At 40.8% G+C, this 15005-nt stretch overlaps 1 protein-coding gene across 1 annotated transcript in view; it reads left to right on the top strand.

The window, feature by feature from the left end:
- Nucleotides 1-15005, top strand: part of LOC145413760 (glutamate receptor 1-like) — a 406240-nt gene that overhangs the window by 63373 nt on the left and 327862 nt on the right. Inside the window, exon 3 of the mRNA XM_080283451.1 lies at nt 9740-9869. Coding sequence (XP_080139577.1) covers nt 9740-9869 — 130 coding nt within the window. The remainder of the gene's footprint in view (nt 1-9739; nt 9870-15005) is intronic.

The following is a 15005-nucleotide window of genomic DNA, read 5'->3' as shown; positions in this document are numbered from 1 at the left end:
ATGCCCAGTGTCGGACACACACACACACACACACACACACACACACACACACACACACACACACACACACACACACACACACACACACACACACACACACACACACACACACACACACACACACACACACACACACACACACACACACACACACACACACACACACACACACACACACACACACACAAAATCTTTGTATCGATATCGTTTGCTTCAGTAATGTACAGCATGATAAAAATTAGTGGTATGAATAATAAATCTCCAAGTAAAACGTGTGGTTTAGTGTCTGTGCCTCGTAGTATAAGACTATTGGCTGTGGGTGTGACTTTGCCCTGCATTATATTCCCTGCCTCTCCCCTACCTGTGTCGTTGTCGAGATCTTTCTGTGCAACCTCGCAATTTTAGATCCCTTTTTAATGACATAGAAAAGTGTAAGATGGTGACAGAGAAGATGGGTTATTAATCTGTGTGTTCTCTCTGGTTATATTCTCTTCCCCCCACCCCATCCTGTCTCTGTCATGCTTGTCACCATCTCTCCGTGCAGCCCCGCCATTCAGCCATCCTGTCATTGCTTGTGGACGGAAATAGATTTGTGGTTCGTTTTGGACGGTGTTTGATGTTTTCAGTTTTTTGGAGAGAGAGAGAGAGAGAGAGAGAGAGAGAGAGAGAGAGAGAGAGAGAGAGGCACTAGGCAGACCAAAACGCAATAATCCCTTTTATTTTCTTTTTGGCGGTAGAGAGAATCGGATAAAATGTTTTCACTATGGGAGCGAAATTTATCCTTTTGGAAAATAAAGCGAATTCATTTATTAAATTTCAATTGGGATTCACCATAGAAGATCTCTGGCGGCAAATATCGATAGAGCAGCACATCAGATTATCAGCCCCTTCACTAGGATGACATCATTTTTATTTATTTATTTGTTTTTATCCAGCAGTAGTCTTTGACGTCACATATTAATTTTTTCGTCCATGTACCAGACGATAATATTCAGGTTTGAAGGATGAAAATCGGATTAGAGGGGCCCTATATAACCTTCATTAACACCTTCGGTGCGAAAGACCTTTAATAAGCAGAATAAAATCGACCAGAGATTACACACACACACACACACACACACACACACACACACACACACACACTACCAATGAAAGGATTGCTTCTCTGTTAGGAATCAGTGAAAAAAAAAATGTCAGCAAATATCGCTATACAAATTGGCTGTACGCAGTGGCTTAAAAATTCTCTCTCTCTCTCTCTCTCTCTCTCTCTCTCTCTCTCTCTCTCTCTCTCTCTGTCCCTTACTAACCAGCGAAACCGTGGATGAGATTCTCAAATTAACTTACGATCGATCACTTGTAACTTGGATTAAGTTTCCTAAGAAGAACAAGAGATGGACAGTTTCTTAATTCTCCTGTCCCCACCCTTCCTGCATAAAACAAAAAAAAAAAAGATGAAATGAATCCCCGATATATATTTCTTCTTATAACTTTTTTTTTTTTTTCAGACAAGACAGATATGGTAAGATTCTGTACACTTTTTGTAGTCCTGTAAAATACAAGTTTGAGTTACGAGAGAAAATTCATCGTAACTGTGCCTGAGAATCCAACCCTATGACTTCTTGGCCGGTATTCTCATCGGTTTAGGAAGTTCCCAAACACCATTTCCTAAGTGATTTATTCATACCTAACTGTTCTATTCTGTTATATAAATTCTTCCAATATCGCCATATTCTCCAGTAATAACTTACAAAATTATCTAAACAAACCATATCCAAAAATAAATAGCGAAGGGGGAGGTGATACGGAGCCCCCTTGCCCGACGAGAAGGCGGGCTGCTTTATGTTAAGGTGCTACCCAAGAAATCCTTCTCATGTGTGTGTGTGTGTGTGTGTGTGTGTGTGTGTGTGTGTGTGTGTGTGTGTGATCGGTATACTTTTGTTTTACTTGCATAGTGATGACATGCAGCAAAACTTTAAAGCTTCTCCATGTCAGTTTCTTGTCGCACTGTATTCCTCTTTCTTCCTTTCACATATACTTTTTAACGAATATTATTCTTGTTGTCAGTGTCATATATCATATTCTCTTCTTTTCATCTAAGATATTTTTTGTTTCGTATCAGCCTGATTTCACACTTTTTTTTTTCTTTGAATACAATTTCTTTCCCTTGGTTTCGTTTTCTTGAATATTCTTTTTTATTTTTCAAATTTTCTAATTTTTTGTCAGTTTGATATATTTCCCGATTCTGGAGTGCGACAGTGAAATTATAAGTATATTAATTAACCCTAATGATCATATGCATCCCACAAATGGACATAAAAGATTGGGGGGCTGGCCTCTCATTGACCAGTTTTAGCATACAATTATAATTCTGTCCCGGTCTCTGTGTTGATGATGAGGATTTCCAGGCCCTTCCAACATGATTACAAGACATTAATCAATTTATTATTATTAAACAGAGAAGGCGAGGATGTGGCGAAGTAACGGTCGTTGAGGGAAATTTTGCATGTTATGATGAGAAAACCTGTCTAACCTTTCTGTACCGTTGCGGACTGCACTCTGTAGTATGGGATGCTGTTGATGACGTCTGACTATTACTGGTGTTCCTGAAATTAGAGTTTAAAAAAATAGAGTCTTGCCAATATCTTACTCTCTCTCTCTCCTCTAATGACGTGACTGCATTGAAGTACTGTTGCCTTCAAAGGTTCCATTCCTCTTCCTGATGTAACTGTTAAAATGATTTTAGTTTGAGTAATGTTGCATATCGTCACTGCAATCTGTCCGGTTAGTTTGTCTGTTTTAACCAGCTGTAGTTTGAAGTACAGTAATTAACATAACGAGCTACAGTAGGCTACAGGAGGAACGGAACTTTTGAAGCAACAGTACATAGCACATAGCAGTCATAACAAATTGATGTTGTTTACCAGCTCCAACCCTGACAAAAGCATCAGCCTATGAAATCTAAACCTTGAACCTGTTGTGACATCAGACGGGTTCACAGAAGGATGAATTTTTACCGGGTCAACTGGTGGGCTGTTTGTTTTATATATTCCTCTGTGAATCTGATAAATATGCCATTGTGCCTCGCTTGTTTATTGAAATCTAAATTAATGAGGCTTTATTGTGGACATTAATAACAGCCGTGCAATATTACGCCACCGATATATAATTATTATTTTTTTTTACCATAGCCTAAAGCTCATGCACTGGTTCCCGCCTCCTCTCTCTCTCTCTCTCTCTCTCTCTCTCTCTCTCTCTCTCTCTCACACACACACACACACACACACACACACACACACACACACACACACACATTAAAAGATTATTTATTTAAAGGTACAATGATCATTCAGTTGACTTTATTAATCAACTAAATTTATGAACACAGAAGCTGACAAATTTGTAAGTATTAAAAAGTATTAGTAAGCAAAATGTAAGTACCAAGAATAGTGAAGCAGGTAAACAAAATACAGACAAAAGTATATATCAAATTTCAGTTCTTAACTCTGATATAATCTTCACATTTATTTGCCACCAGGGGATTATATTAACTTTGTAGACTTCAAAAGCCGGGGAGGTTAACTATAGCCTTCATTAAGCCTTTGACTTTCAGAGACTCTGAAATTACATAAAATCGTCTGGAGATGGTAATGATAAAGTAATACACGTCATCGTAGTGAAGTAATTAACCTGCACCTGTAAAAGCACCTGTAAATCACGAGGCACCTTAACCCCATTCTAGCCCCAGATCACATTTTTCGCTGTAATCTCAGTACCGTCAGACGATTTTACTCTGTTTGGGACAGACTTTTCGAACTGGAGGGATTAGATGAAGCCTTGTGTAAGCCTTTTGGTAGTACTCGTCAGCTGGATGAAATCGTCTGGCTCCAGCAAGAAAAACAACATAAAAGTAGGGCATCGTAGTGAAATCGCTTGAATGTGGTGGCGATTTTTTTTTTTTTTTTTTTGCTCTGGTGATGAAGGTCTCTAGTACTGAAGGGGTTAATGAAGACTGTGACTCCTAGGTTCGTATTCTCGTCGGTTAAGGAAGCGCCCTGACACCTCCTCAGCGATATATTCTTGGATATGGATGGTTAATACCCTTTCGTAAGTTTTTTTATGAATAGTATGGCGATATTGTAAGGATTTATGTAACACAGGACAGAAAGGTGTAATTAAAATAAGTCGCTTAGGAAAAGATGCTAGGGAGCCTCTTTAACCCACGAGAATGCGGACTCTGATGTTAAAGTCAAACAAAACTATCTAGAAGCAGCAGGAATAAATAATGATAAGTACGTGATGGTAGTGAAAGTATTAACATCACCTGGTACTACAAAATACATGGCATATCCTTCAACCAGGGCAAAAGTCTGATTACATGTTCATAACCGATGCCTGTTTTTCTCATGTAATTGTAATATGGACTTACATTTCTTTACTTTTGATTTTCCTCCACCCTTTTTTTTTTTTTTTTTTTTTTTGAGTGTCGGTACTGTTGATGGTGTAGTGGTGTGGTAAATGGAGGAGGGAGGGGAAGGAGGGGGTGAGGGATTGAGGATGGGAGAAGGGGAAGAGGTGAAAGAGGAAGGATAAGGGAGGTAGAGGAAGGAAGGGGGAGAGCAGGGAAAGCAGTATGTGAAAAGGATGGGAGGAGAGAGTGATGATTCAGTGCATAGAAGGGGAGAGACAGGAGGAGAGGAGATGAGGGAAGAGAGAGGAAGAGGGAGGGAGGATGAAGAGAACGAAGTGGAGACTGGGAAAGAGAAGGATGAGAGGGAACAGGAGGAGAAGAGAGAGTGGAGGAGATGGGGGGGGGTGAAGTGGGAGAGAATGGGAAAGAACTAAAGGAGATGAGAAAGGATGGAGAACAGGGTGAGGGAAGGAAGGTAGGAGAGAGAGGAGGGGACAGGCATTGGGAAGTGAGGGAGAGGAATGGTGAGGTAGGAAGGGAGAGTGTGCTGACCGGTCGAGGGGGACATAGATGGGAGACGAAGGGAAAGAAAAAGAGAAGAGAGTAAGGGTAGTGAAAAGGGAGGGGAGAGAAGGTAGCGAGGGGCTTCAGAAAAAGGGAATGGAAGAAAGGGGAGAGGGGAGAAAGCAGATTTGGAAAGAGAGGAGGAGGGAGAGAAAGGAGTTACATGGAGTTAATGATAGTTACATAAACAGCCACACAAACCATACGGTACCAGCGAGGTGGTCCGTCTTTAAAAGGTAATAAAAAACACAGGATTGTAAGAAAAGGATAGTACAGCACTAGGCTTTATCCCCCTCTCTCACCCCCCCCCCCAGCAATACGTCGTGCAGGAAAAAGACTGATATAGCACCTTATAGGATTAATAAACCTGAAGGAAGTTTCAAAGGATATGAAACTCCAAAATATACATGTTCTCTCTACACATTTTTTTTTTTAACTAATAAGGAAACAAGGAAACGCGAACCCTCCTAGTACGGCTCCGTGTTCCTGTGATATGCTAAGTACTGTCCCAAGTACAAGGGTGGACAACCAATCCCACCGCCTCTGAGGATGGTCCAGGAGGAGTCCCCTACTTGACACCCAAATTTTCCTTAGCCAACGCCGATAGCTGACAAACAAATATCTAGCTTTCTCTTGAACGTATTTGTGGTTGTGCTGTCCTTATCGCTTTCCGGGAGCCTGTTACGGACACTGATAATATCGTTACAGAAGAAATATTTGGTAACGTCCAGGTAAACTGTGTTTCCTGATAGATTTATGTTATGCCCACGTGTTGGCGTATCCGGGGCAAATGGGAAGAAATTATTTATGCTTTCTTTATCGAATCCCTTGAATATCTTAAAGCTGGCTGTCGCATTTGGATAGAGAGTAATAGAGAGAAGATAATAGAAAGAGACGGGTACGTGAAAGGCACCAGGGAGAAAAGAAGGAAAGGGATGGAGAGGAGGGAGGAGTGGGGAAAGGAAAAAAACTGAGAGAGAGAGAGAGAGGGGGGGGGGGGACTATTTGCCCGTAGACAAATCCGGACATGGTTTTTTAACAGCAAAAAAAAAAGTATATATATTTTTCTACCTCACAGATGCACGTTCACCAGCTGCAAATTTCCACGTTGCTTTTGGCGTGAATGTATGAATCAGGGACTTTGTGGTGTGATTACGCAGTTTATCAAATATTTCAGTCGCGGGTGAATGTACATTTTTGTATTCTTGTTTGTTGGTAGTTTTCGTGTGTGTGTGTGTGTGTGTGTGTGTGTGTGTGTGTGTGTGTGTGTGTGTGTGTGTGTGTTCGTCGTATTTCTGGATCCAACCCAGACTACGACGACGACGACGACGACGATGATGATGATGATATCCAGTCTACCACACCATGATAGCCACTTTCCGCGAGACTGAACAGACCTTGTAGCGGTGTGCATGTGGCGTCTGGGAGTTGCGTGTTCAGTCATGGCTGAGACAATAGCATTTTTTTTTTTCGATTATGTAAACCCATCAAGAGACGTAGTTGGTCATGTGTTCCTAACTGTACAGGACCGAGATATCCTAGCCTTGGGCCCCTACTCCTTGTCTGGGTAATATGGAATTGGCTGTTAGTGTTGTATCATTACTTCCATTTGATCAAGTAACGGCGCTGTAAAACACGGACAGAATTAAGTTTAACTATACAGAATTAATGATGTTCAGTGAACATGGATGGTGGTGGTGGTTATGGTGATGGAGATGGTAACTGTGATGATGATTTTGGTGATGATGATGATGATGATGATGATGATGATGATGATAGGTGTAGTAGACATTTTGATATGATTTCCTACAGGTCGTTATGAAATGCAATTAATTCTAAGCCTTTCCTTCCTATAGTGTATTTATATTTTTAGTACTCGTGTTAAACGATTGTATTTTATTTAGTTAAGCAACAGTGGTTAGTGGGTTAATTGAAGCTTTGTCTAAACCCACTGATTGGAAAAGTTTCAGTGAATGGAATTAACTGGAGATAGCAAAGATATTAACTACGTAATTGACCCGAAGGACTAGTGCGCTGTTTTTAATGTGCTTAGAGACAATAAACAAAGATATAATCACGTACCCGTGTTTATAATAATAAGGGCGTAAAAAAAGCCAACCAGGGTTTTAACGTTGGGAGAAACACTAGATGCAGTGTGAGTTCTTTACATTCCACAGTTTATAGTGAAGAGCGGAGAGCACAAGAATACTGATAACGAATGTAATAGAAACGGAAGTGTCTATTAAATGGTAAAGATAAAAAATAGACACAAATAATAGAGCCGTGTTTGTACAAAAGAGCCTAGAGCCAGCGTGTGTGGCAGCGTTGAGTTAAATACTGTAAGCTGTCATATATCCATGTTTTGGTTTTGGCGTCAACAATTTTGTGGGGAGAGTTAGAGGCTGTGAACGGGATATTGGCGAAAATATAAACTTACACACACACACACACACACACACACACACAGTATGTACAGTTATGGAGACTAATAGCGCCCCACTAATTACAGCGACAGTAATGCCACTTTTGCGTAACGTTCTGAAAAAGTTTGTGGCGGGGCTCGAAACATCTCATCACGGGATTTCGAAACACGTTCATCAATGTCTTGTAATTTGTCGTAATGGAGGGAATCGCTTTTTATTTTCCGCAACTCTTCCTACGTATTTGCAGATGCCTAGTATGAGTGGATATAATCTGATGGCGGAACTCTTGCCTTTTTATTTCTTTTTTTGAATTATGATGAAATGTAATCCTCCTTAGGGGTTGGAAGGATACTCTCTCTCTCTCTCTCTCTCTCTCTCTCTCTCTCTCTCTCATATCTATCTATCTATCTGTATATCTATATATCTACAGTATATATATATATATATATATATATATATATATATATATATATATATATATATATATATATATATATTGCCAGACGCCTCAATCCCTTACGGGGTGGCCACAAACAAATCGTCTTCACGTCGCCCTGTCCCCCACCATTTCACTGCCCTGCTTCCAACTCACACACCCCTCTGTCGTATACCTCTCCACTCCATCCCTCTGTCTCATCCTCGGCCTCCCCCTCCCTCTCACCCCCTCCACCTCACTCACATACACTCTCCTCGTCAGTCTCTCACCCTCCATCCTCTCCACATGGCCAGACCACCTCAGTGTGTTCCTCGTAACGCTTTCTATTACATCCACATCCACACCACAACGCTTCTTTATATCCTCATTTGTCAGCCTGTCTCTCCATGTGACTCCACAGGCTCCTCTCAAATCTCATTTCCACTGCTCTCACTCTTGACTTGTGTCCTTCCAACAACGTCCAAGCGTCACTTCCATACGTTAGAGCTGGTATCACAATACTGTCATGTAGTAACTTTTACTTCCCTGTTTCTTATCACTGCTTTCAAGGAACCAGCAACCTTTCTTCCTTGCTGTACGCTTTCAAGCACTTCACCCTCCAAACTTTCATCCTTACTCATCACACTACCCAAGTACTTAAACGTACTCACATTTTCCAATTCCTCACCATCCAACCTCACTGTACATTCACTGACTTCACCTCTCTCAAAGACCACCACTTTACTTTTCCCTACTCACCTTTAGATTCCGTTTCTTACACACTCTCCCAAACTCATCCACCAAGCCTTGCGGCTCCCCTTTGTCATCAGTCAACAACGCAGTATCATCTGCAAACAACAGTACAGGGATTTTTCAAACACTACCCTCTCTCACCAGGACCACTGCAACACACACACACACACACACACACACATATATATATATATATATATATATATATATATATATATATATATATATATATATATGTGTGTGTGTGTGTGTGTGTGTGTGTGTAACGTAATTTTACATGTGAAATAGGTATATAAGTAAATCTGCCTTATTCTCACAATGAATTTGGACGCTCTAACATGGAATAAAAAATAAACTTCAATTCTCTCACTAGTCAGCTTGTTTCTGCTTTGGAGATATTTCGGGATGGAGGACTGACACACAGTGTTGTACATAAATAAATGGCTTTTGAAATTATATAAATGGCTTTTGAGATCATCCAACAGATCTTCATTGGTGATTGATTCTGCACAGTTTACCACAATAGCATACCCCAAGTTATTGATGCAGACTTTCAGTATGAAAACCGTAAAAATAGCATGGAAGACGATGGTAGGGGCACATAATGCTGTTTATGGCTAACGATGAAGTACTACCACCTAAATTACACCCCAAAGCCCTCCACTACTTGGAAGCAACACCTTAGACAAGTAAAAGGTGTGGACACAACAAGGAAACTTAAATGACACACTCGCTTAGCGGCTTGTAGAGACTTGACTTTATACGAAGATATTCCTTAATGCAGCATCCATTTTTATACTGGAGTTACGAAAGAGATGGTGTAACTAGGAAAATATGAACCTCTGGTACTGGAGGAATGTGTGTGTGTGTATGTGTGTGTGTGTGTGTGTGAGAGAGAGAGAGAGAGAGAGAGAGAGAGAGAGAGAGAGAGAGAGAGAGAGAGAGAGAGAGAGAGAGAATTTATCCACCTATTCATCTGGTTTCCCCCAGGTACCAGAGTCAAACCAAAAAATATAGATAGACAGATAGATAGATATAGGTAGACAGATAGATGTAGATAGACATAGATACATATAGATAGACAGATATTCGAGACAAAAATAATATAATTGTGAGAGCAACAAAAAATACGGTATATATCGAGACAAAAAATATCTCGGTCTTTCTGGTGTACAGGTACCGAACCCGTCGTCTGGTCTGATGGACTACGCCACCACGATGAGACCCGAGTACCACCAGGCCATCATTGACCTCATCCACCACTACCGCTGGGATCACATCATTTACCTCTACGACTCCCATGACGGTCAGTGAGCACGTCTTCTTTTTTACCATACTAACCTCTCCCAGCATTCCGTTATCTTTGTTTTTTTTTTTTTCTGCTGTTTCTTCCTGCTGGTTGCCTACTGAATTATTTTACTACTGCTGCATCAAAATTTACCTGTGCTACTCCCACGACGGTCTGTGCTTATCTTTTTAAACTAGTTTCCTCTTTCAGTCGCCTGTTTTATTTGCTGTTTCTTCACGTTTCCTGCTGAATGATTGAACTCCTACTCCATCATTTATCAGTAAGACTCCTTCCACGGTTACTGCTCTTGCCTTGCAACATTGTTTTCTTTGGCCTACCACCCGCTGTTTTTTTTATTTCCTAGTTCAGTTTTCTCTCTAGGCATTTTTCTATCCAGGCACTTTTCTAGATGCTGCTAATATGCGCTCTCTCTCTCTCTCTCTCTCTCTCTCTCTCTCTCTCTCTCTCTCTCACGACTTCAGTCCTCCCACCTATTACCATAGTTACCCATGCAATTTTTTTTCTTTTCATTTTCTTCATATATTTAAGTTGATTCTTTTTACAGAATGTTTCCCCATTTTTCACATCTTTTAATTCCACGGCCCCTACAACAATCAGGGCTTTTTCCTTTACCATGGCTTCCCCTGTTAACCTTTATTATTTTTGCTGCAGTTGTTTCTGGTTTATGATACTTTGTTTAGGTTTTATCATTTTCTTTTATACAAGGATAAGTTTCCTTTATCTTTTCGCCCATTCATTGACGTACTATTAAAATTTTCCTTAGGCCCGTATTCTCGTCGGTTAAGGAAACTCCGTAGCACCCATTTCTAAGGAGTTTGTGATTTAGTACACCTTACTGTCTTTTTCTGTGTGATATAACAAGCATCGCCATACTCAAAAGGATATTAGCCAGCCATAACCAAAAATAAACTACTGAAAAAATAGTGCTAGGGAGTCACCTTACCTGACGAGAATACTGGCCTCGCGCGAGACGTGATTAGATGCTTGTTAGGGGAGGCTTCTTGCAGGGAAGGGGTAAATGAAAGCTGTATCTCACCTCTCCAGTTCCAAGAGCCTCTCCAGAAATAAATATAATAAACTGGAGATCGCAAGAATAATATTAAAGATGTCACCGTATTGGAAAGTTAAATCAAAAAGTCTTCATCTTCCGGTGTCATGAACTTCCGGTGTCACGAATTTCTGGCGTAAAGAACTTCCGGTGTCATGAATTTCTAGCGTAAAGAACTTCCGGTGTCATGAATTTCTGGCGTAAAGAACTTCCGGTGTCATGAACTTCTGGTATAATGAACTTCCGGTGTCATGAACTTCCTGTGTACTGTACACTCTCCACCCCCTCCCACGTTGTCATGTACAGTAACTTCCTGTGTCCACTCTCCACCCCCTCCCACGTTATCATGTACAGTAACTTCCTGTGTCCACTCTCCACCCCCTCCCACGTTGTCATGTACAGTAACTTCCTGTGTCCACTCTCCACCCCCTCCCACGTTATCATGTACAGTAACTTCCTGTGTCCACCCTCCACCCCCTCCCACGTTGTCATGTACAGTAACTTCCTGTGTCCACTCTCCATCCCCTTCCACGGTGTCATGTAACTTCCTGTGTCCACCTCCACCCCTCCCACGGTGTCATGTAACTTCCTGTGTCCACCCTCCACCCCCTCCCACGGTGTCATGTAACTTCCTGTGTCCACCCTCCACCCCCTTCCACGGTGTCATGTAACTTCCTGTGTCCACCTCCACCCCCTTCCACGGTGTCATGTAACTTCCTGTGTCCACCCTCCACCCCCTTCCACGGTGTCATGTAACTTCCTGTGTCCACCCTCCACCCCCTTCCACGGTGTCATGTAACTTCCTGTGTCCACCCTCCACCCCCTTCCACGGTGTCATGTAACTTCCTGTGTCCACCCTCCACCCCCTCCCACTCGTCTCAGGTCCGGTAAACTGCGACCTTGAACCATTTAATTTCAGGCTTGAGTAAGTTTATTGGTACATGACTGAGTGTTCTCCTTCAGCCACTGTAAGATTAGGAGATGACCTCAGGTGTACAAGGTGTTCCTCGGGACATTTTTCTTTTTTTTAATCAGGTTATTTAGGGGCTGAGGGTCAGTTGAAAAGGATATATCGACACGGGTTCAGTTATATCGGTATAAATAGCTCTTCATGACGTTATGGGTTAATTATAAAGGAAACGATTTTGCCCATAAGGTCATTGGTAATTATTGTAGCTCCTTAACGGTTGAGAATTGGACCCGTGTTTTTTTTTTTTTTTTATTCAAAGTCGGCCTTTGACTCCCCTCCTGAAGTTACAAAGAAATCTCATGGAACATCCTGTATATTATCGTTACTGTATTTGTTTTGTAAACCTGCGTAAGGACCTTATTCTGGGTAGCAAAGGAGAATTTAGAGCATCACTTCCTTGTTGATTTATTATACATTTAACATTATTTTATTTATATCGAGTAACCTTACAGGAGAATATTGAGGTTAACTTCCTGTAGATATTTATTTTACGTAGTGCACCTCACCACTCTTTTCTTTTATTTATATTGTGTAAATGTCGGCATAGTTTTCGTCCATAACCTTAAAAGACAATAGTAATGTGAAAATGTGCAGAGAAGATTGCTAAGGAAGATGTGTTACGAGATCTAAGTATATTTTGCGATCACTGTGTTTGTTCTGTAATCCAAAGTGCCATGAGCTCGTATTCTCTTCAGCTGAGGAAGCTCCTTGACATCTTTTCCGAAGCAATTTGTTTTGTTTATTACTCCCTCTTGTCCTCTTCTGTGTTACATAAATCCTTTCAGCATTTCCATACTCTACTTGCATAACGTACAGAACGATATTCATCAGCCGTATTAAAAAAAAAAAAAAAAAAAAACGCTAAGGAGGAGGTGTTACGGAGCTTCCTTAACCGACGAAAATACGAGCCAGGGTGTAGACTATCGTGAGGAGCTTGGAGCGAGGACAACAAAATAAGTCCTATAGTATGTTTCTTTTCATCTGGCGGAACAATGTCAACCCCACAATTTTAATACCTTGTTATATTTACATAATATTTGAAGAGCTTTATTTATGGGGTTGGAATGAGTCTCCTTGGTTATTAGCCTAATCAACCCTCCAGTCTGACTACACCTGGTCACCAACTGGACTGGAAGAGGTTATGGTTCTCTGTCTAGTTTTACCGAGGTAAAGTTTACGTGGATTTTTTTCTTTCCAATGTCTAAGGCCATTTGTTTTCTGCAAGTTGAAAAATGCCATGATGATGATGATGATGATGATGATGGTGAATATTCTTCGTATATTTCTTCTAATGATATATATATATATATATATATATATATATATGTATATATATATATATATATATATATATATATATATATATATATGTATATATATTAATCAGCCAGCCATACAGATTCATTTCGTAATTTCTTCCATTACGTTTCCAGTGTACATTCTTTCCTTTCGTTTTTGTTCTCGTCAGATTCGTACAGTTTTAATTTTGTACCAACGCCAAGAAACTTTTTTCATTTACTTTCAACGAGACTTAAAAACGGCTCCCGTGACTATTTCTTAGCTGAATAAAATCGTCTGGTGTTAGCTGGAATACAATACTAGAGTTCGTCACACATTGGTGGTTTATATTTCCATGTGTTATTTCCCCCCCCCCTCTCTCTCTCTCTCTCTCTCTCTCTCTCATCGGTATTATTTTACTTCCATTTCTTTTCGTCCTCATCACTATCTTTTCTCTCTCGCAGCCCCCCTCCCCCATCTCCAGCCCCTGTCGCCTCCTTTCATTATTTCCACGTCAGAGAAGAGAGGGGCACATTTGGTACTCTCTTTTATTTTCTCCTCTTGTACATTTAGTTTTATTTTGAGCCATGTATAATGCTTGGGCACTCTCTCTCTCTCTCTCTCTCTCTCTCTCTCACACACACACACACACACACACACACACACACACACACACACACACACTCTGATCCCGCATCTCAAAGCGCTATTCTCCTTTTCCGTCATCTTTCTTCTCTACTTTTCTCTTTTCCTATGCCTCCATTTCCCTATCCTACCTTCTCCTCCTTAATTTTGTCTCTTCTCTCTTATAATTCTGCTTCTTCGTACAGTTTCACACATATCTTCCTCTTTCTCTTCCTTCTCTTTCTTTCCTTTTCGTTTCTCATTCATTTCCTCTCCCCATCTCCTTTCTCATTTCCATCACCTCCAAACTTCACTTTCTCTGTCATTTCTTGTTTCTTTTTCTTTCCCACTTCTTCGATTATTCCCTCTTTTTTGTTATTCACTCCTTTCATACCTCTGTTTTTCTCCTTTCATTTCTTTTTTATTTTCTCCTTTCATTCCATTCTCCTTTCTAATACCTTATCTCACTTTCTGTATCTTTCCTTTCTTCCTCTCTTGTCCTTCATTTTATTTTTCTCCCGTTCATTCCTTCCATTTTTTTTTTTTTTCGTTTCTTCCTCATCTCCAGTTCATCTCCAGCACCCCCAAGCCTCTCTCTCCCATCCCGCGCCAGGATTCGAGCCCCAAATGATGCTTTGTCATTGACCGCGGGGCACTCTAGAAATATCAGTACGTATAGAAATGACTCGCATAGTGGCCAGAAGCGGGTATTTGTGTCTGGAGCAGTACTGTATTTTTTTTTGGGGGGGGAGAGAGAGAGAGAGAGAGAGAGAGAGATTTTAGCATCGATACTTATCAGCTATATAGGGATTAATTTGATGTGTATTTAAGAGGGAGGAATGTTTGAGCTGGGGGGAGGGCAGCGAAATGGGGGGGAACAGGACGATATGGAGACGATTTGCTTGTGGCCACCCCTTACGGGATTAATGCGTCAGGCTACAAATAGATAGATGGTATTTATGTCTATTGACTCCTTCAATACGATGATGTCATTTGCCGTATCATTTCTAACTCTGGATGATGTTATTGATCTAATTAGACACTTTTAACGCTGGTAGGGAGAGATAAAACCATGATTCACCTCTTCCCAATAATATCTCTCAAAACTAAGAAAACAGTAGGAAGTCAGAGTCGCCAGTAAATAACAAATAGCGAAAAATATAGCGTTCGTTGACCCCTTCATATAATGTCTCCTCAGAACTGAAGAAAACAA

The sequence above is a fragment of the Coenobita brevimanus genome, chromosome 1, assembly GCF_032717465.1.
Source record: "Coenobita brevimanus isolate Jiangsu-jjx chromosome 1, ASM3271746v2, whole genome shotgun sequence".
Lineage (NCBI taxonomy): Eukaryota > Metazoa > Arthropoda > Malacostraca > Decapoda > Coenobitidae > Coenobita > Coenobita brevimanus.
The sequence above is the reverse complement of the archived record's forward strand: the minus strand, read 5'-3'. Positions and strand labels throughout refer to the sequence as shown.